The sequence below is a fragment of the Scyliorhinus canicula genome, chromosome 17, assembly GCF_902713615.1.
Source record: "Scyliorhinus canicula chromosome 17, sScyCan1.1, whole genome shotgun sequence".
In the NCBI taxonomy this organism is placed as follows: domain Eukaryota; kingdom Metazoa; phylum Chordata; class Chondrichthyes; order Carcharhiniformes; family Scyliorhinidae; genus Scyliorhinus; species Scyliorhinus canicula.
The window spans coordinates 24,809,296-24,837,295 of NC_052162.1; the positions used below are offsets into that span (position 1 = coordinate 24,809,296).

The 28,000-nt window shown below is 41.7% G+C and overlaps 1 protein-coding gene across 3 annotated transcripts; it reads left to right on the forward strand.

Annotated features, from left to right (window-relative positions):
* Positions 1-27,958, forward strand: LOC119951415 (sorting nexin-12). 3 transcript variants are annotated; one of them, XM_038774579.1, is made up of 6 exons: positions 1-430; positions 18,042-18,149; positions 21,696-21,791; positions 23,756-23,880; positions 24,526-24,616; positions 26,555-27,958. In XM_038774579.1, the coding sequence occupies exons 1-6, from the start codon at positions 263-265 to the stop codon at positions 26,582-26,584; spliced, it is 618 nt and encodes a 205-aa protein (XP_038630507.1). In that variant the 5' UTR covers positions 1-262; the 3' UTR covers positions 26,585-27,958. The 3 variants fall into 3 exon arrangements, with proteins under 3 accessions (XP_038630507.1, XP_038630509.1, XP_038630508.1); XM_038774580.1 differs by lacking the exon at positions 18,042-18,149 and having other exon boundaries at positions 28-430; XM_038774581.1 differs by lacking the exons at positions 18,042-18,149; positions 21,696-21,791 and having other exon boundaries at positions 3-430.
* Positions 27,959-28,000: the final 42 nt, after the last annotated feature.

Below are 28,000 nucleotides of genomic sequence, written 5' to 3' on the forward strand. Positions count from 1 at the left end.
GTTTATGCTTGGTCCAGGGTGCCGCCCCTCAACCAAACGTCTCCTCCCGAAGCCGGTGGAAATCTGAATATTTAATCGTCCTGGGTGAAGGTTGGCTGCTGTGTTATTGGGTTATGCCGGCCCGGGGTGGAGTCTGGCTGTTTGTGCATTTTAAAAAGTCCCAGGCCGACCGCCGGGTGTAAAAATCAGCGGGGCCGCGGTTTAAACATTTAATTTGTTTTTGCCGTGTTGTGTCTCGCACCCCCCCCCCCTCTCCCCGAAGATGGCGGAGGCACTGGGGGTGGCTGACACCCGCAGGCTTCACAGTAAACCGCAGGATTTAAACGACGCTTACGGGCCTCCCAGCAACTTCCTAGAGATCGACATCTTCAACCCGCAGATGGTCGGGGTCGGCCGGAGTAAATACACTACGTACGAGGTCCGAATGAGGGTGAGTATGTGGCGCTTAGCCGCCCTATGGGGCGGGCGGGGGGTGCAAGGTACAAATTTAGCCCGAGGCCTCTCTCTGGGCCTGCCCTCTTTCTAACGAACCCCCGCCCAGCAGAAAGGGTCTGACGGCCAAGCGGCACAAACATGTTTTAGTTTTAGGAGGGAGAAAGCCGCCCGTCCTCCTCAACACTTCCCAAGGCAGATGACTTGAGCCGTCGTCCACCGCTCAAATATGAAGGATTGCTCAGTATTAAATTGTTCTCTGCTTCTAACCTAAATGCAGTCTTTAATTTTTTAAAGAAAGCTGCAGGTCCTACCTTTCATTCGTCTCCTTTATTTTAAGAAGGCGGGGAACCCTTTCCATTAATTTCTGTTCTGCTTTCAGCGTTTAATTATTTGCCTTAAGTGCTGACCAGCCAGCTTCTGCCCCTAAACTGTATTCCTCTACGACCTGGCTGTGCATAAGACAACGTAAAACTTTTCATTTAAGAAAAACAAAAATATTTCCAGTGATTCTTGTGTTAACTTAGTGGTTGTGTTAACTTAATGGTCCTTTTTTTGGGAGGTGAAGTAATTGAGACTTTTTTTCAGTGTGGAAGGAAGAATTGTTTCTAATGACTTGATAGAAGAGTGAACGTTGTTCAATAGCTAAATGAAATAGTTACAGCCCTTCAAAAGTAATTCCAAACGTTGATACTGCTAGGTTAAATGTTAGGTTTCCTCACTGCCCCCCCCCCCCCCCCCAAAAACATGGAGGAAGATATCATGGTTAACCTCTGTGCCATTCCTGCAAAAAAAATATTTGTCCAATTCATATGTTGCCAAATTCTGTTTTTAACATGGAATTTTCAATGTTTACATGTACACAATGTCATGTGATATTGTTTCTCCTCTGGTGCAATGGAGAGTTTGAACAACTCAATTATATAGATTCCACATTGGGTACCTGTACAGATGGCAATTTCAAAGAGCATTAATGAATTAGGATTTTGACATCCAGGATGAAGTATTATTTGATGGGATGAGTTAAGTATTGTGTAAGAAGTGTGATGTATAAATGTTATTTGCCCTGCCAGCTCTGTATCTCAGGTGGGTGACACCTGGAGTAGAAAACCAGCATTTTAAAGTTGCAAACAGCTTTTAGTGGATATGGGCATCACTGGCAAGGCCAGTATTTTTATTGCCCATCCTTAATTTCTTTTGAGTGAGCTGCCTTCATGGACTACTGCAGTCTGTATGATGTAAATGTACACATAGTGCTGGTAGGGAGGAAGTTCCAGAATTTTAACGTTGAAGGAATGGTGATTTTCAGGCAGAATTATTGCCCTTGCTGTCCGGCACCTGGAAATTCCCCCTGATATCGATGGACCTTTACATGGTCTGTGGTGATCTTGCGACAGGATGGGGGGGAAAGAATCCAGCCCATAGTTCCAAGTTGGGACGGTGTGTGGCTTAGATGGGAATGTGTAAGGTTGTGGTGTGCTCATGCATTTGCTGCGATGTCCTTCTGAAGGTAGAGGTCACAGGTTTGGAAAGTGCTGTTGAAGGACCCTTTGTGAATTACTGCATTGCATCTTGTAGATGACACATGCTGCCACTGTGTATCAATGGTGGCGGGAGGCAGGACTGCATGTTGGAAGGTGATGGATGGGTGTCTAGCAAGTGGATTGCTTTGTCCTGGATGGTGTTGAGCCTGAGTATTGGAGCTGCACTCATCCAGGCAAGTGGTGAGTTTTCTGTCACAGTCCTGACTTGTGCTTTGTAGATGGTGGTCAGGCTTTAGGGAGTCAGGTCGTGAGCTAATGGACTTCTCAGCCACAGTATTTATATGACTTCAAGTTCTGTTTTTGGTCAAAGGTAACTTCTAAATGTTGATAATGGGGGTGATTCTCTTGTTGGAGATGGTTATTGCTGGCCACGTGTGATGTGAATGCTACCATTTGTCAGCCCAAGTGTGAATATTGTCCAGGTCTTGTTGCATATGGGTACTTATCTGATGACTCAATGGTATTAACTATTGTGTAATCATCAGTGAATATTCTCACTTTTTGCCTTGTGTTTGGAGAAAGGTAAAGCAGCTGAAGATAGTCAGGCCTAAGACTGACTCTGAGGAACTCCTGCAGTAATGTCCTGGAACTGAGGTGACTGACACCCCCCACAAGGTTGTCGTTGTTGGTGATGACTCAACCCCGTGGAGAGTTTTTCCTTGCATGTTCCCATTAACTCTAATTTTGTTTGGACTCCTTGGTGCCATACTCTGTCAAATGCTGACTTGATGTCGGGGACAGTCACTCATCCAAGTTCAGCTCAGCTCTTGTCTATGTTTTAGACAAGTGAGGGGTGAGTGGAATAAAAAACGAGCATCAGTAAGTAAGTAATTGAAAAGTATTGCTTGATAGCACTATCAATAACCCCTTCCATCACTTTGCTGATGATTGGGAGTAGACTGATGGGGTGGTAATTGGCTGGGTTGGATTTGTCCTGCATTTTGTGTAGAGGACATGCTAGGGATGTTTTTCCACATGCCAGTGCTGTAGCTGTACTGGAGCAGCTTGGCTAGGGGTGCAGCTAGTTCTGGGCAAGCCTTCTGTCCTATTGCCAATATGTTGTCAGGGCCCATAGCATTTGCAGCATCCAGTGCCTTCTGCAGTTTCTTGATATGTGAATTGAATTGGCAGAAGACTGGCATCTGTGATGTTGGGGACCTCGGGCAGAGGCCAAAATGGATCATCCGCTCAACCCTTTTTTTAGCCTTAATTTTCGCTGATGTGCTGGGCTCCCCCCATAGTGAGGATGGGAATATTTGTGGAGCTGCCTCTAGTGAGTTGTCTACTTGTCCACTACCATTCATGGCTGGATGTGGCAGGACTGCAGAGCTTGGATTTGATCTGATGGTTGTGGCATTATTTAGCTCTATTGCTTGCTGCTTTTACTGTTTAGCATACAAGTAGTCCTGAGCTGTAGCTTCACCAGGTTGGCACCATATTTTTCTGTATGCCTGCTGCTGTTCCTGTCATGCCCTTCTGCAATCTTTGATACCCTGGTTTGATGGTAATGGCAGTGGAGGATATGCCAGGCCATGAGGTTACAGATTGTGTATACAGTTTTGCTGCTGATGGCCCACAGCACCTAATGTATACCCAGTTTTTGAGTTGACAAGTATGTCCAAAATCTATCCCATTTACCACAGTGGCAGTGCTACACACCCTCCCATCGTGTTATCCTCCATGTGCTTTTGACCCCATAAGGAATGTGCAGTGGTTAATCCTACCAATATTGTCATGGACAGATTCATCTGCGCCAGGTTGATTGGTGAGGAAGAGGTCAAGTAGGTTTTTCCTCTGCTCCCTCACCACCAGCCGCAGACCCAGTCCATCAGCTATACCCTGCTGGACATTGAAGACCCCACCCAGAGTACATTTCTGCACCCTTGCTCTTCACACTATCTTTTTTTTTTAAATTTAGTGTACCCAATTATTTTTTCCAATTAAGGGGCAATTTAGTGTGGCCAATCCACCTATCCTGCACATCTTTGGGTTGTGGGGGTGAAACCCACGCAGACAAGGGGAGAATGTGCAAACTCCTCACGGACAGTGACCCAGAGCCGGGATTCGAACCAGGGTCCTCAGCGCCGTGAGGCAGCAATGCTAACCACTGTGCCACCGTGCTGCCTGGCTCTTCACACTATCAAGTGATTCCTCCAAATGGTGTTCAGCATGGAGTACAGATCCTCAGCTGAAAGAGGGTGCTTAGTGGTACTCGGGAGGTCTCCTTGCTTATGTTTGACCTGAAGCCATGAGACTTTGTATAATCAAGAGTCTCTCAGATCTCGTTGGGCATCTTCAACCTGACTGTACACCACTGTTCTACTATCACCTGGGACACGAGTAGGCTTCAATGAAGTTACTGTGAAAAGCCCCTAGTCGCCACATACCGGCGCCTGTCTGGGGAGGTTGGTATGGGAACCGAACAGTGCTGCTGGCCTGCTTGGTCTGCTTTAAAAGCCAGCAATTTAGCCCAGTGAGCTTCTCCTGTGTACTGCAGAATCTTTAAAATGCAGAAGGAGGTTATTCGGCCCTTCTAGCCTGTGCTGGTTCTCTGAAAGAGCATTCTACCTAGTCCCACTCCCTTACCTTACCCCTGTAACCTTGCACATTAACAATCCAACTCCCTTTTGAATATCTCGACCTAACATGCCTCCACCACTCTCGGGAAGTCCATTCCAGACTCCAACCCTGCTCATGGGTGAGTGTTTTTATAAATATTATTTTTATTCTACATTATAAATTTAAAAAAAAAATCATTTAATTTCAATTAACTTGGCGCAATGGCCAGTGTTTAGAAAGTAAATCTTCAGATGGGACCTAGTTGGCCTGCAATGGGTCAGCATCTTGTGCCATTTAAATTGTTATTGGGGAGCGTACTTGTGACTTGGCTGTTGTTTCATCTTGTGCTCTGCTACACATCACAATAAAATTATGGCAAGATAGCTGGCAAGTTTTTTTCCAGATCAGGATGCAAACTAATTTCCTAATTGGAGAAGTGTAGTAGCTGATTTACTATATCCGTTTTCTTTGCATGGTGAATTCTGTAGAGCTAGCAGCAACAATGCAAGCTGCATTTGCAGTTGAATACTAGTAGAAATTGCAGCTTTAATTTCTGGCTACCAGGCAAACACTGCTAACAAAGCCTGTATTGACAAAATCAATGGTTTGCTTTGATGGGAACTCAACTAGCATCTACTAGTAACCAATTGCCTTGAGAATGGGGGAAGTGGTGACAGTGGTATGCAATGAAAATTGCTTATTGTCACAAGTAGGCTTCGAATGAAGTTACTGTGAAAAGCCCCTAGCCGCCACATTCCGGCGCCTGTTTGGGGAGGCTGGTATGGGAATTGAACCCGCACTGCTGGCCTGCATTGGTCTGCTTTAAAAGCTAGCTATTTAGCCCTGTGCTAAACCTATTGTCACTGGACTAGTAATCTAGGAACCTGGGTTCAAATCCCGCAATGGCAGATGGTGAAAATTGGATTCAACACCAATCTGGACTTAAAATGACCATGCAATAATTGTTGTTTTAAAAAAAGCTTAGCTGGCTCACTATCATTATGTATACCACCCCCCCCCCCCCCCCCCCCCCCCCCCCACAAAAAAAAGCTCTCGCCCACCCACCCCATAAGGTCTAGTTACAGAACTTTCCCTTTCATTTAAAAAAACTTCCTGAAATGTGATGCAAAAATTTAGAAATCAAATGTGACATTTAGCATTAGAACTCTCCTCCCATTCTTCAAAATTATTTGACCATTTCTATGAATGGGATATGTAGGGTTCCCCTTTCTTTTAAAAAAAACATGCACCAGTTCCCCTTTTTAAAAAAAAATAAAATAACTAAACATGAAAAGAAAATGACACTGGCATTGAGACCAATGTTGGGATCAAGTAATTTGCATCCCGAAATTTGTAACTATTCTTAGTTCCTCCATCAGTAGTTTTGCTGTATTTTTTTTCTTGGTGCCATCTGCTGCTGAAGTTGATGGCATGAGTGGGAAAGGCAAATCAAATGAGGTCTGTAACTTTCCATGTAAAATTAGAATAATTGTATTTGTTCAATTGTTGTAATTGAATAATTGTTCAATTACAGTAATCCCATAGAACAATGAAGTTACCAATTTACACCAACTAATTTGGACAGAAAGCTGTGCCAGAATAAATGGGTTGTTCTCTGGGTGGTAGACTGTTATTAGTGGGGTACCATAAGGGTCAATGTTTGAGCTACAGCTGTTCATCATCTATGAACAAATTGGATGTGGGGATCAAATGTAATATTTCTAATGACCAGAAACTAGGTGGGAATGGTAAGGTGTCAGGATGTAAGGAGGCTTGAAGGAAACTTGGACAGGCTAGGCAAATGGGCAAGAACATGGCAGATGGAATATAATGTGAATCAGTGTAAAGTTATCCACTTTGGTAGAAAATGGTCAAGTTGGGAAGTGTTGATATCCAAAGGGACCTGGATGTCCTTGTTTTATGGGCCACCAAAAGTTGGCATCCAGGCCTCCTTATTGATGGAGTGCAGCGGAAGTTCACCAGACTAATCATTGGGATGGTAGGAAACTGGGCCTGTATTCTCTAAGAGTTTTGAGGTGATCTAATTGAAACCTGGGTTTCCCCTGGCTGGAACCAGGGGATGCAGTCTCAGAATAAGGGGCAAGCCATCTAAGACTGAGATGAGGAATTTCTTTGGGGGCGGGGGGGGGGGGGGGGAAATGAATATTTGGAATTCTCTACCCCAGTGGGCTTTGGAAATGCAATCATTTGAGCATGTTCAAAATCAATAGATTTGTGGATACTTATGAGATCAAGGGATATGAGGATAGCATGGGAAAGTGTCTGAGGTTATGGGCAGCCATGATCTAACTAGATTGTGAAGCAGGCTTATGTAGGCCTGTACCTGCATCAATTAGTTGTGTTGAAATATTTGGCCTGGCCTATTTTTAAAAATATAAATTAGAGTACCCAATTAAGTTTTTTTTTCCACTTGAGGGGCAATTTAGTGTGGCCAATCCACCTAGACTGCACATCTTTTCGGTTGTGGGGGCGAAACCCAACCAAACACAGGGAGAATGTGCAAACTCCACACGGACAGTGACCAGAGCCAGGATCGAACCTGGGACCGTGGCACCGTGAGGCAGCAATGCTAACCACTGTGCACCGTGCTGCCCTGGCCCGTCTCTTGTAGACACTCCTCTTAAAATTTTACCCAAGAAGCTGCACTAATTGTGGTTGAACAAATTGTATTTGTTTGTTAGCCCAGCAGTCTTTCTGCTGTCTTGGGCCTAATCTGGTAGATGGTTGTTTAATTAAAAGCTCTATGGATCTTGTTCTAATATCGAACCTGATTGCAATGTGATATTTCTCAAATCGTCAGTGAGACTAAGTGATAAATTGATCTGGGAAAAAGTGGTGCTTATCTGAAGCTGTTAATTTTTTATCAATCCTTTCATGGGATATGGGTGTCAGTGGCAAGGTCAGCATTTGTTGCCCATGTCTAATTACCCATGAGCTGAGTGGCTCTAATATAAATTAGAGTACCCAATTAAGTTTTTTTCCCACTTAATTTCAGAGGGCAGTAAAAGTCCGCCACTGTGGGTAAGTTGTACAAGACCAGGCCAGGTAAAAATGGCAGATTTCCTTCCCTTAAGTACATTTGAGTACGTTAAGTTGAGTACGAGTACATTAAGTACGTTTGAGTAGGGTGATCATGGCTCGGCACAACATTGAGGGCCGAAGGGCCTGTTCTGTGCTGTACTGTTCTATGTTCTATTAGTGAACCAGATGGGATTTTATGACAATCATGGTCACCATTACTGAGACTAGGTTACAATTCCAGATTTTTTTATTTGAATTACCAGCTGCAGAGGTGGGATTTGACCCATGTCTAGAGCATTAGTCTGGACCTCTAGATTACTAATCCAATGACTACCCTTATGCTGCTTTTATCATTTTTAATTCTGAGTTGTATTTTAAATACCTGCCAGAGGCTAGCTTTGTTATTTTTGAACTTTGTTCTGGTGGCAGACCCTGACCTATGAAAGATCACATTCATAAGTCATGATGCTGAAAGTAGACAGCTTGAATTTGATTTTGAACAGTACAGTGGGACCTGATTTACAAGGGTCTCCATTTCTACTATTAGCAGAAATGGTGGGTTATAAGTAAATATATGCTGTATCTGTTGCACCAAGTAGCACTATGGCAAGTGCTAAAAGATGAGTAATATTGCAACCAAATTTATCCCTCTTTTGCTATCCCTGCTGTGATCACAATTATAGCCTTGATCGTGTGACTGCAGCCAATACAAGCGTTAACCTGACATTGTAGTTTTCACTATAGCACAGAACAGACTACTCTTCGTCCAAATCTGAGCAGTGTTGCATACTTGGCAAAATATTATTATTTTTTTTTTAAAACAAGGACTTTATAACGGAATGGCCTCAATTCCCATGTGATTGTTTGCTGAGCATACTAAATTTAATTGGCAACAACATCACTGGAGCAATGATGCACAGCAGCTAATGTTTAAGTAACCACTGCAACTTCAATTTTAAGTATTTAAGCTTAACACTTCTCTCCTAGTTGATGAGGGAGATCCATATGTCTTAAATATTTATTTGGGACAATAAGACTAATTAAGAGTGTGATATTATGCGCACACACCCGTGTGGAAATACAAAGATATTCTTCCATTTTTATTCCCTCCCACCTTCACTGAAAGTGTGAATTTATGCTGGAGAGCGTGTATTTATGCTGGAGCACGTGTAGGTCCAAAAGTCCAAGCAATTTTTCACTATTTTATCCAATGTCTGTAGCATTTCCAGCAATTGGGTAAAACACCTCAAACTGAAAGACCAAATGTGCCATGGGAACGAGGGTGTCACAGTGCTGTCTCACAGTGTGAGCATTGCTGTCTCACAGCTCCAGGGTCCCAGGTTCAATTCTAGCCTCCGGTGACTATGTGGAGTTTGCAATGTCTCCGTGTCTGTGTGGGTTTCCTCCAGATCCTCCAGTTTCCTCCCACAGTCCAAAGATGTGCAGGTTAGGTGGATTGGCCATGCTAAATTGCCCCTTAATGTCCAAAAGGGTAGGTGGGGTTACAGGGGTAGGGTGGAGATGTGGTTTTCGGCAGGCTGCTCTTTCCAAGGGCTGGTGCAGAATCCATGGGCTGAATGACCTCCTTCTGCATTGTAAATTCTATGAATAGTTCTATAAATTCCTGAATGGTTACAGTCACCAAAAGCATCTATATGAAAAAGTGAGCCAAATCAAACCCAGAGTTCAAACATTTCTGAGCCACAACTAGTTGGTATAGCTGTTATATGGAACACGAGTCTAGTGTTGCAAGAGGGCCAAGATTGACCAGACTACCAAGAGATCTGTCAAAATTTAGTTTCCAGCAATTTATTGAAGTGACAAAAACATGAGTACCCATTATGTCACCTTTTTGCTAGTGATAATTCTGAAACGCCAAATCTGTGGCAGAGTGAGAGATTCTTGGCCATGCTAAATTGCCCGTAGTGTCCTAAAAAGTAAGGTGGGGGGGGGGGGTTGTTGGGTTACGGGTACAGGGTGGATACGTGGGTTTGAGTAGGGTGATCATTGCTCGGCACAACATCGAGGGCCAAAGGGCCTGTTCTGTGCTGTACTGTTCTATTCTTGCAATGACACAATTGCAGTAGGTGTTTCAAAATGTCCTGTTCATTCAGCAGTGGTGTTATTACTCAAAGTATTTTGTGATGGAAGTTTATTTGGGAGCAGAGAATTAAGGAAAGCTTTACTTGTAGATATAAGTTAGGAATGTTTCTAGACCCAGGTAGTTTACTGTTGTTCTAGTCATTCAAAGGTTCAATGGGATATTATTGAAGGCATCAGTGCTTGACATGCTCAATTTGTGTTTAGATTTAATTTTGCCCCCTTTTTTGATTGTGACTATATCTCTTGTTTATTTCTGAACACAAGTATTTACTGTGCCCCAAGGGATATAAACTGTAGACTTGGATTAGGGGAACAAATTTTTTAAAATCCTCTTTTTACTTCCCTGAGTTTCTGAATTTCAGTTGATACGCTTATAGCTGTTTTCTGTTCTTTCAATCTCTGGGTGAAAACTAAAGGCTCTTCTGTTGGAAGTGTGCATTTGCCTACTTTGTTGAGAGTAATGTGTTCCATGGAAAGAATACAACTTGCTTTCAGTCAATGGCACATGCAGAACAAGCCTTGAGTGCCAAATAATAGCACCCTCTTTGCTTCTGTGCTAACGCTCTCTTCTCTTCATTTCCTTCCCCACTCTTTGCCTTCCCCACTCTCTGAAATGATCAGAGAGCATTTGGAAGAGGTGCATTTCTGTGCAAATTACTAACCCATCTCTAACCTCATTCCTCAGCCCTTGGTCATGTTGCATCCCAAATCTGTGACCAGCTTTTCCATAATATATTTCGTCCCTGACAAAGCCCTTGTAAATACTCTAAACAAAATGATGCACTGTGACTATGGCAGCTTCTCCTCACCCTTTTATCCTTTCTGCAACTTTTGCTATGGTTGACCATGCAACTGGACAATGGATGAGGATAGGAAGAGTCTGCCCTTGCCTGGATTCACTGTTGTGTTGTGGGGTAGAGAGATCCCATCATCTGACAATGTTGCAACTTTATGTAACTAGTATCTGTCAACCCCTCCCATGTTAATTTGCAACCCTCACAGAATGAAATGTATGCTTCAGAGCAGCGATTACTAGTCATCGATGTTTACAGCATGGAAACAGGCCCTTTGGCCCAGCTTGTCCATGCCGCTCAGTTTCTATCGCTAAGCTAGTCCCACTTGCCTGCATTTGGCCCATAATCCTCCATAGAGGATACTAACTGGGGAAGGGTTAGGGCATTATTCTTGTGTATGTTATATTAAGGAAAAATTGGCTCCAGATTTCTCCCTTTTTGTTTAATGAATGAACAGCAAATTATAACACACTATCAGACTGCATGACTAATGTCCAAGCATGGAAGAGCTGCAATGAAAATGTTGAGCACATCAAGTTATTGTCTTTTGGCACCTCTAAAATGAACTATGTTGCTTGGTCATCAATTCCACATACACCCCTACTTAAGGACTACCTTGGGCTGAATCAAAGTTTGCAACCTTTGCATATCTGATATTTGGCCTTTTATTTGCGCTCTCGCTCTCTCTCTCTGCCCTCACCCAGACTGACAAATGGGGAATATGTGGAGATAAACTGGGATTGCATTGTTTGAAGTTGGAGTAGGGCTGCATGTAGGTCAAGAGTTACAATTTGAATATCTTTGGTATATAATATTTAACATTTTCTGCTTTTGCAGGAACTCTTGATTAAAGATTTATAAGTGAGTAAGCAGAAGAGAAATTTAGAGCCTGTGTAAAACATTTTATAATGCAAATGGCAGTCCATTTTTCTCTTGGGTACTTGCAGCCTTTGAAACAGAACTTGAATTCTTTTCAATTTTAGCCATTGCTATTGAGTGGGTGCATAGGGGTACAAGTGGCTGGTGAGCTGTTTTTTCTAGCATGGGCATTCATGAGGAGGTGGTCAGTTGCATGGTTTTTTAGCATTGGGACTATTTGCATTTCGGTCCTTATACAACTTGTACTCTTTGTCATGTCTTTTGTTATTTGTACATTCTGTTCTTTGTAACCTTGTATTTTTTTTGTATTTAACTGGTTTCTGCTTTTCTATTTGCAGGCAACTTGCTGAGTTTTCATCCTTTACTGGATTATCTGTCGGCTTATTTTCAATTCTTAAAAATATGCAATTCAATCTTTTTCCCCAGTTCTGCAGCAAAATGTTAACCTGTTGTCGGATGTTGATTGAACATTGCATTTTCAGCGTTTTTGAAAAACATCCTAAATTGTCTTGACTGCAGTGAGTAAATGGCAGCTTTTGCAGTCTGCTTGTGACAAAATAAGCTTAATCTTCCCATTCCCCTTTTTAATGCAAAAATTAAAACAATGGTGCACTGTCTCATTTGGCAATCCTAGGAACATTAATGCTGGTCTAAAGAGTGACTAGCCCCGTGTCTGACTTGCAGGGTCTGTCCATCAGCAGAGACCAGTTTGGATTGAAGCCCATGCCAGTCTTCTCTGAATAGCTCATCTGCATATGTATTTTTGAATTTCATTCCTTGACGTAGGTTTTTAAAAAAACAAAATGCTTAATGCTGGGATCTTATACTGTGGACTACACTATTTAAAATCCTTGTTTAGTTGGTAGCTGCGAGCTGCTGTTTATACTAGGTTGGTAAAATTAGATCAGCTGACATGTTGGCACAATGGTTAGCACTGCTGCCTCGGTGTGAGGGACCTAGGTTCAGTTCTGGCCTTGGCTCACTGCGTGGAGTCTGCACGTTTTCCCTGTGTCTGCGTAGGTTTTCTCCAGGTGCTCTAGTTCCCACAGTCCAAATGTGCAGATTAGGTGGATTGGCAATGCTAATTGACCCTTGGTGTCCAAAGGTTAGGCGGGAATGGGGTGGGGGGAGTGGGCCTAGTTGGGGTGCTCTTTCAGAGTGTCGGTGTTGGGGTGCTCTTTCCGAGGGCCAAATTACCTCCTGCACTTTAGGGATTCTATGATTCTACTGTTATTGCTGGCCTTTAGTGGCCCTTGGTAAAGTAATAGTTGACTTTATTTCCCTTGGATTACTCCTAGCTCGTATTGATAAATGGGGTTATGTGGAGAATGCCATGGTTTTTAATTACATGGGTTCAGGAATGGTGATGTGTATGCCAGGATGGTGTGACTTTGTGGTGATGGCATGGACCTGGTATTGCTGTTGTTTTGCTTAGTAGTAGAGATCTTGAAGAAAGTTTGAAAGATTGCACTGTGTACTACAGTTTCCCAGGACCTTTTTGTTTGGATGGAATTGACCTTTTGTTATAACTGCTCCCATCCAGCTGAGCTGACCCTTTTCCATCATGGTCTTGACTGTTTAGTAGACTGAGGCTCGAGGGGTCAGGAAATGATCCACTTAAGTAGAGTGGATCACTTCCAGTCTGCTAATGTAACCATGCTGTTTGATATGGCTGATTTCAGTTGGACTTCTCCAAGTAACACTCCACTGTTGGAAGGGCACCTGTAACAGTTATGTTGAAAGCCATGCACTAATGTTATTTACTGTTTCAGACCAAGTCTGAATTTTTTCCAGGTTCTGTTATAGGTTGATCAGGCTACTTCAGTGGTGTTGAGTGGAATAGAATAATAGAAACAGCCTCACTCCTTTCCTTTCTTATAGCAATAGGAGATTATTAAAACAACTGAAGATAGTTGAGTTAACCCTGGCAGTGATAATGTTCTCAACAATGGCCTAACGTTCGCAACAATCTGAAATAGATTATTAATTCAGCCACACAAAGGATGTTGGTGACTTTTGGTCTGTTTCTTTACTAATCTGTAGGAAAGCTGTCTCAACTTGTACTTTCGATGTCAGTGAGAACTTTGCGGCCAACTGGGTTGAATTGGCTAGCAACTAGCTCAGTAACTTGTGCACCAGTCTGTATTCAACAGTTGAAATGGACCATATAACTCCATTACAATAGTTTTATGAGCCAGCAATTAGGTTGTCATTTAAAAATATTAATTGGCCATGTATCCGAATCAAAAGCAAAATGCTGGTAATCTGAAATAAAAACCAGAAATACTGAGCAGACGAGACAGCACCTGTGGAGAGAAACAGTCTGACCTTGCGAGAATTTTTCTGTTCTTGTCTCGTGTATTCAAGAATCACTCCAGAACAGCTAAATGTAAATCTGTTAAGTACCACTTCCGGGTTTATCTTAGTCCACTGCTCTGCTGCCAAACTGTAGAAGACTGACTTTATCAGTGGAAACACTACTATCACCAGGAGCTGACTACCACATTCCTGGAATCCAAAATTGAATCCAAAATTTAAAGTCTACTTGCATGGCCTAAATGAGGGAATTTGTATAGTCTTTCATGACCTCCCAATTTCCCAAAACTTTTATGGTGGATTCGCTTTGGATGAGTGATCAGCAAGGTTTTTTAAAAACAAAACTTGACAATGGTACTATTAGGCCAAGTAGAGTTACTTAACCAATTGCAAATACTGCAAATGAAGTTTTGTGATGGAAGGAGGGATTGGCTTTACACCATGCTTGCTTGTCCTGAAGGCGCTTCCTCAAATATCAAAATGACTGACAATTCTCCATTGAGTGTGTTCAAGGTTTTTGCTAAAGTATTGAGATCCAGCTTGCAAATCTTGTCTTCCAGATTGTCTTTTTTTTAATAAAAAATTTTATTGAGGCATTTATGATTTTGTAACAATAACAGAAGAAACAGTGCACGTACAAATATAAACAGTGTAATGGCCAGCTTCCTCCTCAGAGGTCACTCCTTTCTTGCATGCTAGTCTAGACTAAACCCCCCCACCCCCCTCTCTCTCTGCTGATGGTTTATTTTCTCTAAAGAAGTCGAAGAATGGCTGCCACCTCTGGATGAACCCTGACATTGACCCCCTCAGGGTGAACTTGATTTTCTTCAGACAGATAAAGCTAGCCATGTCAGTGAGCCAGGTCTCTGGCTTCAGGGGCTTTGACTCCCTCCAAGCTAAGTATCCGTCTCCGGGCTACCAGGGAGGCAAAGGCCTCAATGTCTGCCTCTTTCACGTCCTGCACTCCAGGATCCTCCGACAATCTGAAAATCGCCACCTCTGACTCGGTGCCACCCTGTTTTTAACATCTTGGACATGACATCTGCAAACCCTGCCAGAATCCCCTAAGCTTCGGGCATGCCCAGAACATATGAACTTGATTTGCTGGTTCTCCCATACACCTTGCACATTTGTCTTTTTATCACAAAGAACCTGCTCATCCAGGCCGCTGTCATGTGTGCCCGGTGAACAACCTAAAATTGTATCAGGCTGAGCCTGGTGCATGATGTGGACGTGTTGACTCTACTCAATGCATCTGCTCAGAGGCCAACGTCTGATCTCTCCTCCTAACTCGTCTTCCCATTTGTGTTTCAGCTCCTAGGTCTGCGTGGCCTCTGATCCCATGAGTTCTTTATAGATGTCCGAAACCCTCCCCCCTCCCACCCGTGCTCTGGAAACTACCCTGTCCTGTATCCCCCTTGGTGGTAGGAGCGGCAAGGTTGAGACCTGCCTGCGTAGGAAGTCCTGTGCCTGCAGGTACCTAAACTCATGCCCTCCATCAATTCAAATTTCTCCTCCAACTCCTTCGGGCTGGGAAAGCTCCCCTCTTAGGAACAGACCTCCCATCCTCTCGATCCCTGCTCTTTGCCATCTCCGAATTTAGCTTATGTAGCTGTTCCCATTCCTGTGCCACCTGGATGCCTAGATACCAAAAGTTTCCCCCTACCACTGAACAGTAACTCACCCAGTTGCCTCTCCTGACCCCTTGCCTGGATCGCAAATATCTCACTTTTCCCCGTGTTCAATTTGTAACCCGAAAAACGACCAAATTCCCCCAGAATCCTCAATTTCTTCCATCCCTTCTAGTGGGTCCAAAACATATAGAAGCAGATCATCTGCGTATAGCACGACCCTTGTGTTCCACCCCTCCCCGAACCAGCCCCTTGAGGCTCTCAGCACAATTGCCAGTGGCTCTATGGCCAGCGCAATCAGCAGTGGGGAGAGGGGGCATCCTTGCCTCCTCCCCCAGTGCAGCCTAAAATAGCCTGATGCCAACCTTTTCGTCCGTACACCTGCCACAGGTGCCTGATACAGCAGCCTAACCCAGTCGATGAGGCCCCGTCCAAACCCAAACCGCCCCAGCACCTCCCACAGATAGGTCAGATTGTCTTTGTATCCAAGTTTGAGCTGTCATGTAGTACATTCCCGTGCTCAACTGGCTGGCAAGTACTACCTTTAATTTAATATGCAGAAATTCTTAACCCCAGGTACACGGAACTTTGCAAGAACCTCATTGTTGGGGATTTTGTCCTGCTGTTTGATGTTGCAAATAGATCTCAGCCAGTGAAGATGGGATGCTTCTAGTTTTGTGATGTGCTGGTAGGTTGTCCAAGTCTTGCACCCATAAATAAATGATGTAAGAACCACTGCCTAGTAGACTAATATTTGTTTTGAGACAAACTCTGTGCGCACTCCAAACTCTGAGTCAGTCTGCCAAATGCTGAGCTTGCCTTTGTCAGGAAATGGTTGATTTAGTGTGGTGTGTGATTGGAGAGAGGATACTCCCAAGATAGCAAAATGTTATACTGGCTGTTATTGGTGATAGTAGCTGAAATACATGGCCAGGGATGAGTTGGTACAAGATCTGTTGTCTAACATGTTCTGTGGGGAAAAATGATCAAGCAGAAAAATGTCCTCCAGTGTATGTGCTAGGAGAGTGCGGTCATCGGCAACGGAGTATTCAGCTGTTCAGTAACCTTTTTGTGCCAGCCTTGAGCCTTTGCAAGTTAGAGGTTGCCTTTTTGCCTGAATTGAATGTGTACTCCTGTGTCAAGATCTTTTGAGTGCATATAGTCAATGCAAAAAAGTATGGTCGCCGTTATAATGTAGGCCAAACAGCAGTTAATTACCATGCAGTAATAAAAAAATCTCTGCTTTCGATCTTTCTCTTCCTAGATGGGCAGATGTGTTAAAAGGGAAACTCGTGCTAAATCTAACATGAACTACCCATAACCTTCTGCCTTGAGTGCGTGATGTGACTGACTCATAAAAATGAGTTAAACATCAGTATATCCATGGAATAGGTGATCAGCTGAGATCTGCAATAAGCACATCCCACTAACTTTACTCCACTTTTTCATCGCCGCAACATCTGTTATAACAATGCTGCCCTGTCTCAATTGAAGTTTCCGCATTATTGTGGTTGATGGGGCCCTCTACCATGCCTATTCAATTTACCAGTGTCAACCTTTAGCCCCCATCCACCAAACTATGATGGGGTTTCTTGAGCTTGCCTTCCATTTCTGCAATATTAACCTCACCAAACACATCTTTCCCATACCCTGCTCCACTCAATCATCCTCCTTCCTATGCAAGTATAGGAGATGTAACACCTGCACTTTTAGCTCTTCCCTCCCCACCGTTCAGAGCCCCAAACGCTCCCCAAGTAAAACAACAGTTTACTGGTACTTTTTATTAGTACACTGTATTCGCTGCTGTTCCCGTTTGTATTTTTTTCAAAACTTTTTTTCCCCTGTGGCCTATTTTTACCATCCTTTGCGACCCTCCATATTTACTTTTTAATGTGATATATATGAACCTGTTTGGTCCTCACAATCTCACTTGCTTTATCATCTCAATGTCACATTTCTGCTAAGGACTTCAGATGATTTAACATCAAGAGGTTTGTCCTCTAATTTGCCATGCTTAGTCTTGAAATGCCTTTGAAGTTTTGAGGCTTTTAATCTTTCATTTGGCAGTACTTCCTGCATATAACACACATATGAACTTTATATCCTTATTTGCAGTGGCACAAGTAATAAAGCCATATCTCAAATCATCTTTATGTTGATTTGTTCCTGTTTTCAGCTACATCATGGGTCATTCATCAGAAGCCCTGGAGTTCACACAGCACTGCTGGCAGTTACAAAATGGAGGAATCTCCATCGGGAATGCTACGACACATGACCTGGCAACCCTCCTGATGCCTGCCTGCAGGTCGTGACCCTGACTTTGAAAATGACTGCTCTATGCGGTCTCTTCTATATTGGGGTGACACAAGTGCCTCATCTTTTAAGCACTTTTCAACCTTCTAGTTAACAATTTTCGGATCATAATCTCTGTTCCTTTTTTTTAGTAGCAACTGTTCATGTTTCTGTTAATTTAAACTCTGACCTTGCACCCATCTTGGGCTTTCCTATTTAAAGATGAATATTCGTTAGATTCATCGGAGTTGCTTCTAGTTCAGTGTTTCTTCCTAGTATGCATGACTTTTGAACATGGACGAATAATTGTTCTGCCCAAGAACTTGTAGAGCTGATGGAATGTTAAGCAATTGTTAACTTGAATTAGTGTGAATTTCAGACTACTCTGTTGGTTTCAAAATAATTGTACATAATGAATCCCTATGATCCTTTCCCTTGCCCCAACCCAGATACTTGCAGGCTTTATGTATGCTGAAGATGACATTTGGGCTCATCGACCCTGTAGTTACAGCCAGTGCTTTTTCTTCATGCCAGCTGGAGCCTGCACCATGCTTGAGGTGTGTAGGAAAATGTTTATAGTTGCTTCTCCACCGCCCCCAACATCTCCCCACTTTTGTTGGAGAATGTGAAGAACTTGTTTTCTAGGAGAAAAATTGGGGACTGGTTAAATTGTATCCACAATCATCCCTGTTCGGAAAGCTCCATGCACTAGCTTATCTCTGCCTCACAAACCCTTGAGTTGGGTGTGTAAAGTTTGGCATGATGAATGATGTAGCATAACTTAATCTTTCTCTCCTAGCTCCTGTAAAAGTTGGCCCGATGACTAAGTCAAAATTTATATCACCCTTTTTGAACCAGTTCGCCAGGAGCTCTTATACAACTAATTTGAATGGCTAATGTTTTGTGCAGCTCTGTCCTAATCTTGCTGCTGCTTAACTATTCTGTTTAAATGAAGACATGCAACAACATGAGGATAACTTTAAAACTCAGCCATACATGCAAGTCCAAAGTTGTGGTGATTTTAAAAGTTTGGATAATTCAGTAAAACTCAACCGTACAGTTGTACTCAGTAGTCCAGAATTAATTGCACAGTGCAAAAAGTCCATAAGAGTTGGTGCCTCGATCATTGTGAAAACAGTCCAAAGTATATTTAAAAGTTAATTCTCGTCAAGTAATGATGAATCTCCTCTGATCGATCTTAAAATTTTTTGCATCCTTATCCAGGATCCCTGCTAAGAAAGATTACAAAAAAGGTTTGGGCTTGAGAGTATGTGTAATTTCATTGCCTCCTTGATGAACAATTACATTTTTTTGCTTTCTTGCCACAGCTATAATTTTAGTAAAGGGAGCAATTTGTGTTCTTAACACCACTAGGACTGTTGATTTTCTTTTTTAAATGTGTTTATTAAATATGGGTATACTAGTAGACCACAGGTCCGCTAAAGACACATTGCTCAGTTTATCTAAGCGACAATGATATTGATAGAGACTAAACTGCATTGGGAGACAACTGCAATGGCAGCAACCCAAACTACTTGCATGACCTCCTAGGCATAATAGAGCATTTCTTGTTGGTGCTTTTTTCGTTGTTGTAAATGTGTGATATACAGGTCCATACGCTACAGTATTTTATAATACTGACAAATCGGCAAAAAACTTCTGCAAGGAGCTGTTTTCTTACAATTTTTTAAAAAAGCAATTTAATTTTTCCAGTAATGTTAGTATATTCTGTGTGTTACTTTAGGAAGGATTTCAAGGCCATAAAGAAGAGATTTGTTAAAATGATGCTGGTGATGGGGGTTGTAGGTTTGAAAACTGATTCTCCTTCGGGCTGGAAGGAAATCTGTTGGGAGGTGAATTGAAGACTTGATTTGGGAACTGACTCTGTAGGCAAAATCGCCACTCTGATTTTCATGTTCTTTGTCTCTTTTCTCCCCCAATAATATTCATTGTGTAAGTATTGTGAACTGAGATGGATAGTGATAGGTGGCACCGTGCTGCTGCCTCACCCGTGCCTGTATCGATTTCCTCCAGGTGCTCTGGTTTCTTCCCACAGTCCAAAGATGTGCATGTTGGGTGGATTGGCCATGCTAAATTGCTCTAGGTGTCCAAAAAGGTTGGGTGGGGTGACGGGGATAGGGATAGGGTAGAGGTGTGGGCTTGGGGAGCAAGCTCTTTCCAAAGGGCCGGTACAGACTCGATGGGCTGAATGGCCTCCTTCTGCACTGTCAATTCTATACAATGCCAGAGACCCAGATTCGATTCTGACCTCCGGTGACTGGAAACTCCAGTGATTCTCCCTGTGTCTGCATGCGTTTCCTCGGGTGCCTGCATGGGTTTCCTCCAGGTGCTCTGGTTTCCTCCTCCCACAGTCCAAGGATGTGCAGGTTAGGTAGACTGGCTATGTTAAAATTTCCCCTAGGTAGGATGGAGGATTGGGTCTAGGTAGGATCCTCTTCCAGAGGGTCAGTGCAAACTCAAATGGCTAAATGATCACCACCTGAACTAGAAGCTTTCTATGATAAGACTTCAAAAAGACCTAGGCTGGTGGAATGGACAGACAGGCATCAGATGAAATTTAATGTGGAGAAAATGTGAAGTGATTCCTTGGTTAAGAGCCAGGAGAAGCGATTTATAAAATAAAGGATACAATTTAAATGGGCTGCAGGAACAGAGGGATCTGGGGTATATATGGATGCAACTTTGAAGGTGATGGGGCAGGTTGAGGAAGTGGTTAATAAAGCAGCTAGCCTTCGTAATGGGAGCATAAAGTACAAAAACAAGGAAGAGATAAACGTGTTTAAAACTGGTTTGGCATGTCCAGTTCCAGGCACTGCACTTTAGGAAGGATGTGAAGGCATTTGAGGATAGATTAGTAAATATAGAGCTGCTCCTCTCAGAAGATTGAGATATTTAAAATCGTGAGTCATGACAGAGTAGATGCAGAGAAACTGTTCCCATTAGCAGAAGGATCTAGAATCAGTGGATACTGACTTAAGGTCGTTGGCAAAATAAGCAATGGTGACATGAGGAAGAAGCAGTGGTGACATGAAGAGAAATCTTTCTCTCCAGTGTATGGTTAGGTTCTGGAATCTACTGCATGGTGGAGATAGATTCAGCCTAGGTCATCAAAAGAGAAGATGATTGGGGGGGGGGGGGGGGGGGGGGTGTAGGTGACTTCTTGCAGAGTTGGCATCAACATGATGGGGAAGATTGGTGCCTTTTTGTACTGCAGCTGTTCTATTTATACAACCGTTGACCTTGATTTGAAAAGCAGAAACCGCTTGATGTATTGTAGGGAATAAGAGGAATTGCAACATATTGGTGCCATCAAAATGGATAGTGGAGGAAAGTAATGCAAAAGCTTGTGGGTTCAGCATGACAAGACCAGTTGCTGTCATTGTAGACTAATTTGTTTACATGTCATTCTAGATGCTATGTACTGATGCCCAACCAGATTAAAGTGGAGAGTGATTAAGTGAATTGAAGTGATAGTGACAATTATTTGTAATGACTGGGTCAAAATATTAGGATTCTGAATGAGGAACCGGTGAAGGTAGTATGAAGAATATTGGAAAAACTGCCTGAAAAGAAAGTCCATATTGAATTTGGAGGAGGTAACTGGTGGGCGTACTGAAGAAAATTCTGAAGATTGAGCATGAAGCTGGTGATTAGGGGTGGTGGCCTCTGATGGCGGAAGTAGGAAGGAGAGACTGACCCGAAAGACACCCTTTATTTTTGGAAGCTGATTATGAACTACTTGAGCCCTAAAGCCCCTTGTGCATAATATTCAACACTTGTTCAAGTTTTCTTTCAGAAGGCAGACACTATTGCCTTCCCTTCCTTTTCTGTTGGGGGAATAACTCTGCAATTAAGTAAGCACTTCAATAGGTCATCAATGCTGTATTTGCACAGCTGATGCATTGTTACCTAATTGTCCATGTTACCTAATTGTCCATGTTGTATCATGTGCTGTCCCATTACTTGTATTGGTATACATGCACAATGTATTGGTATGGCAATTGACTTGTGTGTGGAAGAACATTTTGTAGGTCTGCACAAAAAATTCAAATCTTAAAGCACAACAATTTTTCTTTTTGCAGACAAATCTTCCCATTTTTAAGATGAAAGACTCTTGTGTGCGCAGGCGATATAGCGACTTTGAGTGGTTGAAAAGTGAATTGGAGAGGGACAGTAAGGTAATGTGGAAAAGTATTTTTAAAAATAAATTTAAGAGTACTCAATTATTTTTTTCCAATGGGCAATTTAGCGTGGCCAATTCACCTACCCTGCATACCTTTGGGGTTGTGGGGGTGAAACAGACATGGGAGACCTGGGGCTGGGATCGAACCCAGGTCCTCAGCGCTGTAGACAGCACTGCTAACCGTGCTGCCCTGGAAAAAGTGGTTAACCAGTTCAAAAGTGTGTTAGGATATATAAGTCTTTTTATGTTGGAAAAAGAACATTTTTTTCAAAAGTAAATAAAACTTACAAGCAATGCTGCAAATGGGTGTACTTCTCATTTGAATAGCTTTTGAGATATCTAGCCTCATTGTGGTCAGTCACAAAGCAACTGACCTGAACGCTGCCCACAAGGATCGAGTGAGTTCTGTGGGGCAGACTTCCCTTTTCCTGATTGCAATTTAAGTATGGCTCCAAGTCGGAGATCTCCAAGCATTGCTCAAGAATAATGTCAGCAAGCTGAGGATACACCAGATACAATGAAGTCTTCACAGACAGCAAACTATGAAGTAAAAAGCACATAATTTCAAACATTTTTTGTTATTTCAATTATTGTGATGACTTGGATAGTTACTCCTCTCCTGACTGTCTGCCTTCTGTCTACAAGGTACACTCGAGTGTAATGGAATCCGGCTCTGGGTCACTGTCTGTCTGGAGTTTGCACATTCTCCCCGTGTCTGCGTGGGTTTCACCCCCACAACCCAAAAGATGTGCAGGATAGGTGGATTGGCCATGCTAAATTGCCCCTTAATTGGAAAAAATAATTGGGTACTCTAAATTTTTTTTAAAAAGTGTAATGGAATGCTCTCAAACCTCAACCATCCATGACAAACCAGTCCACTTGATCATCCCGTCCAGCACCTTTAACATTCGTTCCTTCCACCACTGACACTGACGCACAAAATGTACCATAAATAAGATCACTGCAGCAACACACAAAGGCTTCATTGACAGCATCTTCCAGACCCGCAACCTCCAAGGACAATGGCATTAAACACTGCCACCTCCAAATCACACACCATCCTGATTTGGAACTTGTTTCACTGATTCAAAATCCTGGAACTCCCTACCCATCAGCACTCTTGTGTACTTGCACTGCATGGACTGCAGTGGTTTGTTTCAAGAAAGTGGCCTCCTTGTCACCTCCATGGGCAGTTAACGATGACATTATTATTATTTAACAAATGCTGTGCTTACCAGTGATGTCCATGTTCCATAAAATAATGATTTTTAAAAAACATTCTTTGGGAATATTTATCTTGTGTAAAATTAGCTTTCCAGGACCAGTGAGGATGTTCAACAGAAATAATGAAGTAATGGTTGCAAATGCTGACCCTTTCTCTCGCCCCACTGTGCTGTAATTTATTAATCCTGGAATTTTTTTGAAAAAAGCTGAGTGGTTTATTTCAGCAGGAAGAAGCTCTCTTAGCAAGGGATGTGATTCTTGGTTGCCTAGTAACCAACAGTATTTGAATGCAGCTGGGCTAACACAAATTGGATGTTTCTCTGCAATGATGTTGGAAAGCTGCTTCAAGATAATTTTCCACAATTCTGTCTTGTCTACACTTTAATCATGCCAGAAGCATAGGGGTAGTGAGAAACTGAGCATTTAGAGTTTTAACATCCAGTGAAAAGATTTTCCGTGTTTTGAATGTTTTCTGCCTGTATTGGAAAGTGGGTGGCAGCAAAATAGTGACCAGTGAGTGTACTGATTTTTCACAGTTGTAGTGTTTTAAAAATCTTGCAGCATTCCAATCATGCTGTATAGTAACTTCTGCACATTATGCTCTTTGGAGCTGAAGACGCTTTGATTTTTGAAAATTTGCTTTCTCAAATACTGTTTTTAAAAATGCAGTGGCAACTAGGTAAGGAAATGTTCAATGCATTACATTATCATTGTTTTTTGTATAATTCACTGCAGATCGTTGTGCCACCGTTGCCAGGAAAAGCTTTGAAACGTCAACTCCCATTTAGAATGGATGAAGGAATTTTTGAAGAGTCCTTTATTGAAGAAAGAAGAGTTGGATTAGAACAATTCATTAACAAGTAAATCTTGTGACTAGCTCCTACACATCCTTCCCATTAGAGAAGGTTTTCCAATTCAATCATCTTTGCAGTTCCTGTTACATGCAACTTCAATCTTTTGCAAGAGCAAGAATGTATGAGCAACCTCGTGACCGGTCACATTCCCAATGACCTGCCACATCCCTATCTTTCAATAGCAGGAAAAGACCTGTTGAGACAATACATGTGTCTAAGCGATAATTTATTTATTTACCTCTAGCTATCCTGGAATCGCATCATTACTGGTTTTGTCTTCTAACTGTATTTTAAAAAAAACTTTTGCAATACCAAAACATTAAGTACTTTCAAAATTGAGCTTTTTAAAACTTCAATAGATTGTAGTAACAGGTGGAAATGGTGACAAGTTGGCTTAAATTTGATCCTGGAAGAATGAAGGGAAAGTTTTAAATTTTGAGATTTAGGAAATTGATGGCTTTGACTGAATATTGGTGCAGAATTGTGGGGCAAATGCAGATGAAGTGGCATTGGTTGCAGCTGGCAAAACCGACTTGCCATGCAGCTTGAAATATATAATTGTGGTCCATTTTCAGTGCTTGAATTGGTTGAGGCGGTTATTGAACACCATTCTAGATGTCTATTTCCTTGCTAATTTATCCCTCTTTTTAGAATTGCAGGTCATCCATTGGCTCAGAATGAACGCTGCCTGCACATGTTCTTGCAAGAGGAAAGCATCGATAGGAATTATGTACCTGGCAAAGTACGTCAGTAGGGCAACTTAAGTGCTTTGGCCTTTCCTCCAATGAATTACCTTTTTTTGTTTTAAAAGTTATATACTTTCATCTTATCACTTGCCTTTAATCTGAACTGTTCAAAAAGTAAACACTGTTGGTTTCATGACACTAACGTGGCTTTTTAACACCCCTTTCAAACTTTCTGAATTCCAGCAGAGACAACATGAGGCCTGTTAAGTTCAGAAATGAGCATCAGGACTTGTGCCACAGGTTTGACATCTATGCTCGGGTTCAGGTTTTCAGGTCCAGACAATATAACATTTTCTCTTTTTATTTTTTACATCTTCCAACCCAATTTCACCTTTACTTCACTTGGAGGAAAATAAAAGTTCATTAAAGCTGAGCTCACAGACCTCTGGATGTTAAATACAATTTCTAATTTTTGTATGGCTTGATGCAAATGGTGTTTAAACTTGTAACTGTTCATATTGTAACTGCTAAAGCTTGTGTGACCTGTAAAAGTTTGCTATATTGAAAATGCTACTGGAGAACAATTTGTCTAAAGATTCTTAAGCTGTTCCTAAAGCTTTTCTTTAAAGTTTTCCCTTTGAAGATACCGTGATGGATTCTTAGAGTACAGATTACCCCTTCCTCTCATTGTACCAACGTATTTTCTGTTCTGTATGCACTGACTGGCTTTATACAGACTTGTTTCTTAAGAGCACTGCAAATAGACAAAAGTAAAATTGTTAGATTTCTATACCCATTCAGATCAACAATGTTACCCGTGTGCAGCTAGGCTTTAATAAATACATTTAATCAGCATAAATTTGGCAACGTCTGCCAGTATGTTGGCATCATACCTTTTTATTTTTATTCTTGACCAAAATCGGCCAAAAATGAGAAGCTCTGGGGAATACCAAATCTAACTTTCACTCTTAAGGGAGCAAAATATCAGGTGTGCTACAATTGTTCTCTTTGATGTACAGTTGCTGAGTGTTAAACATTGCTGCAAAATGTATATAAGCTTTATTTAAAAAGTCTTGAGGTGCAGTGTCAACTTTGTAAATGACCATTTGTTGGCTAACTTCTATCAAAGTTGATTGTACACTATTAAACATTCGGTAACAAAATGTGTTTTAAAACATTCCTACTGATGTAGTGAAACTGAATTGAGGGGAAAAAATGTACTGGAAGCAAGTGAGCTGGATATTGTGCAAGGACATGTGTGGGAAATGTTATCATTGACTCCAAGCATAAACTTTAAACTGCATCAGATTAATTTCTGGTTTCTAGTCTCCATTGGGTTTCTTAAATCCCTTGCATGTTCATACTTTCATATTGTATTTCCTTGTCACTTTTGTATTCTGAATCCAGAAGTAAAATGCTGCTGCTTCAACTGGAAATAAATATTTGTGGAAACTGTTGTGGTTACCTCAGTACTCATTGTTGAACTTTTTATATCTTCGTAAATATTTAATTCTTACTGAGTGGGTGTGGTTGGTTTTCAAATCTATTAGCTTAAATTTAGTGCAGGCAAAACGGGGGGAAGAAAAATCACATTGTAGAGTAAGTGTTAAAGCAATATTCACATCTAGTTACTGCTAAAACTTCTAACATATCACTGGCGTCTCTTACCAGCTTCTGCCTTTTGATCACTGGCTATATTTGAGATTTCAGCTACTTTTTATTTATCCCTTTGTTCTGCTACAAACTTGCTTTTCTTCAAGTGCTAGTGTTCCAGGTAGATAAAGATACTAAGTGAATATCTGATTTTCAGTCGGTTCACTGCAATTAGTTATTGGCACCAGAATTCTGCAACATAGCACATGCACTTAATTGTATTTGGGTATTTAAAAAAAAATGCAGTGAGTGATTGTGGGTGGGTTCTGTCTACTTCAGTCGATAGTCTACTTCTGTTAAACTACCAATTTTGTGATTTTTGTTTTTTTCCCCTAATCCAGATTCTGTGTAAGTGGACTACTAAAGACTAGTAGGGGAAGCAAATCTGAGTCACCTGCAGCTCTTTGGATGGAAAGGCTGTTAACCTGAAGAAATGACAATTGTTAGTCTCAATGTTTCACTCTGTTACCACTGTCTTGCTGTCTTCCCTATTTTTTTTACTGCTTATACTCTACTCTTGTATGTGGACAACCTTTGGAGTCAAAACTAGTGGTTAGTCATTCTGTGCATTTGGAATTCAGCAAAAAGTTGCAGTTTTTGTTTCCAACTCCTCTGGGAAATGGTTTAATAAATGTGATTCCATCTTTTTTTTTGGTGGGGTGTAGGCCATTAGTGGATAGCCTTGAGGAAAGAAACCTCAACTGCTTGGTACCTAAAGCGTATAGTCATATTGACTTGCAAGATACTGCAGATTTATTACTTGAATTGGGGTTCCTCTTGGTGTATTCACAGAATTTGAAGATGCATGAGATTGCCTCCTTTTTCTTTTGGAACTGGAACCTGAAATGTGTTCTTCCTCTGCTCCCTTGAAAATGGGTTGTTGCCGCACATTGTTCTAGCCAGGAAGTTTAAACATTCATTAAATACTTGGGGAATTTGGAGCCTTTGACTTTAGGCATGAAGGGTTTGGTGAAGTTTGAATGTGGCTAGTTTGGAGGAGGTAGAACAACACCAAACAATTTGTGAATGAAGATTCCCAAGATGGAGATCTTTAGCCTGGGCCTCACATGTTTTGTGATGAAATAAAGAGCTATAAGGAAAAAAAGCAAACAAACACAATTCGCTTCAACTCATTGAGCCATCAAGATATTTGTTCTTAAATAGTGCAGGACCAAATGGGCTTGGTATAAAGATAGTCACAGTTGGACATTCCCTTGAGCTATGCAGTTGTAATTGTAACAATACATTATCAGGTTATTGGCACTATACTAATTAGACGTGTGTGTATATAAGAGAGACATATGTGGGTAAGTATGCCCTTTAATGAAGACTATGGATTCTCTCTAACCTGTTGGGATGATGCTGCAGGATTATCTTTGCCAAAGATCATTACATATTGCAATCTGTACTTTTCCCTCTGAAACCAGAAATGAATCTGTGTATTAATGTGGATATACTGGTGCATGGAGCTGACGGTTGAATCTTGTATTCAGCCAATGTCAGTAATAATGGGGTTCTCTTAAGACATTCCACACAATGCAGAGTCCCTCATGTATTAATTCATTTGTCTCTCTACCTGAATTACATTGGTTTTAATTTTATTTTCAATGCTTTTGTATAGGTCACTGGGAAAAGAAAGCTCTTGCTCTGTTAAACAGCCTTCTCTTTATCCAAAGTCATGTCTGATCTGTCCAAAATGATGTGTTCACTTATTGCATTCATATTAAACTATTGTAAAACCACAATTTCTGTTCAGCCTTTTATTTTCATAATCTTTTAGTGTCACA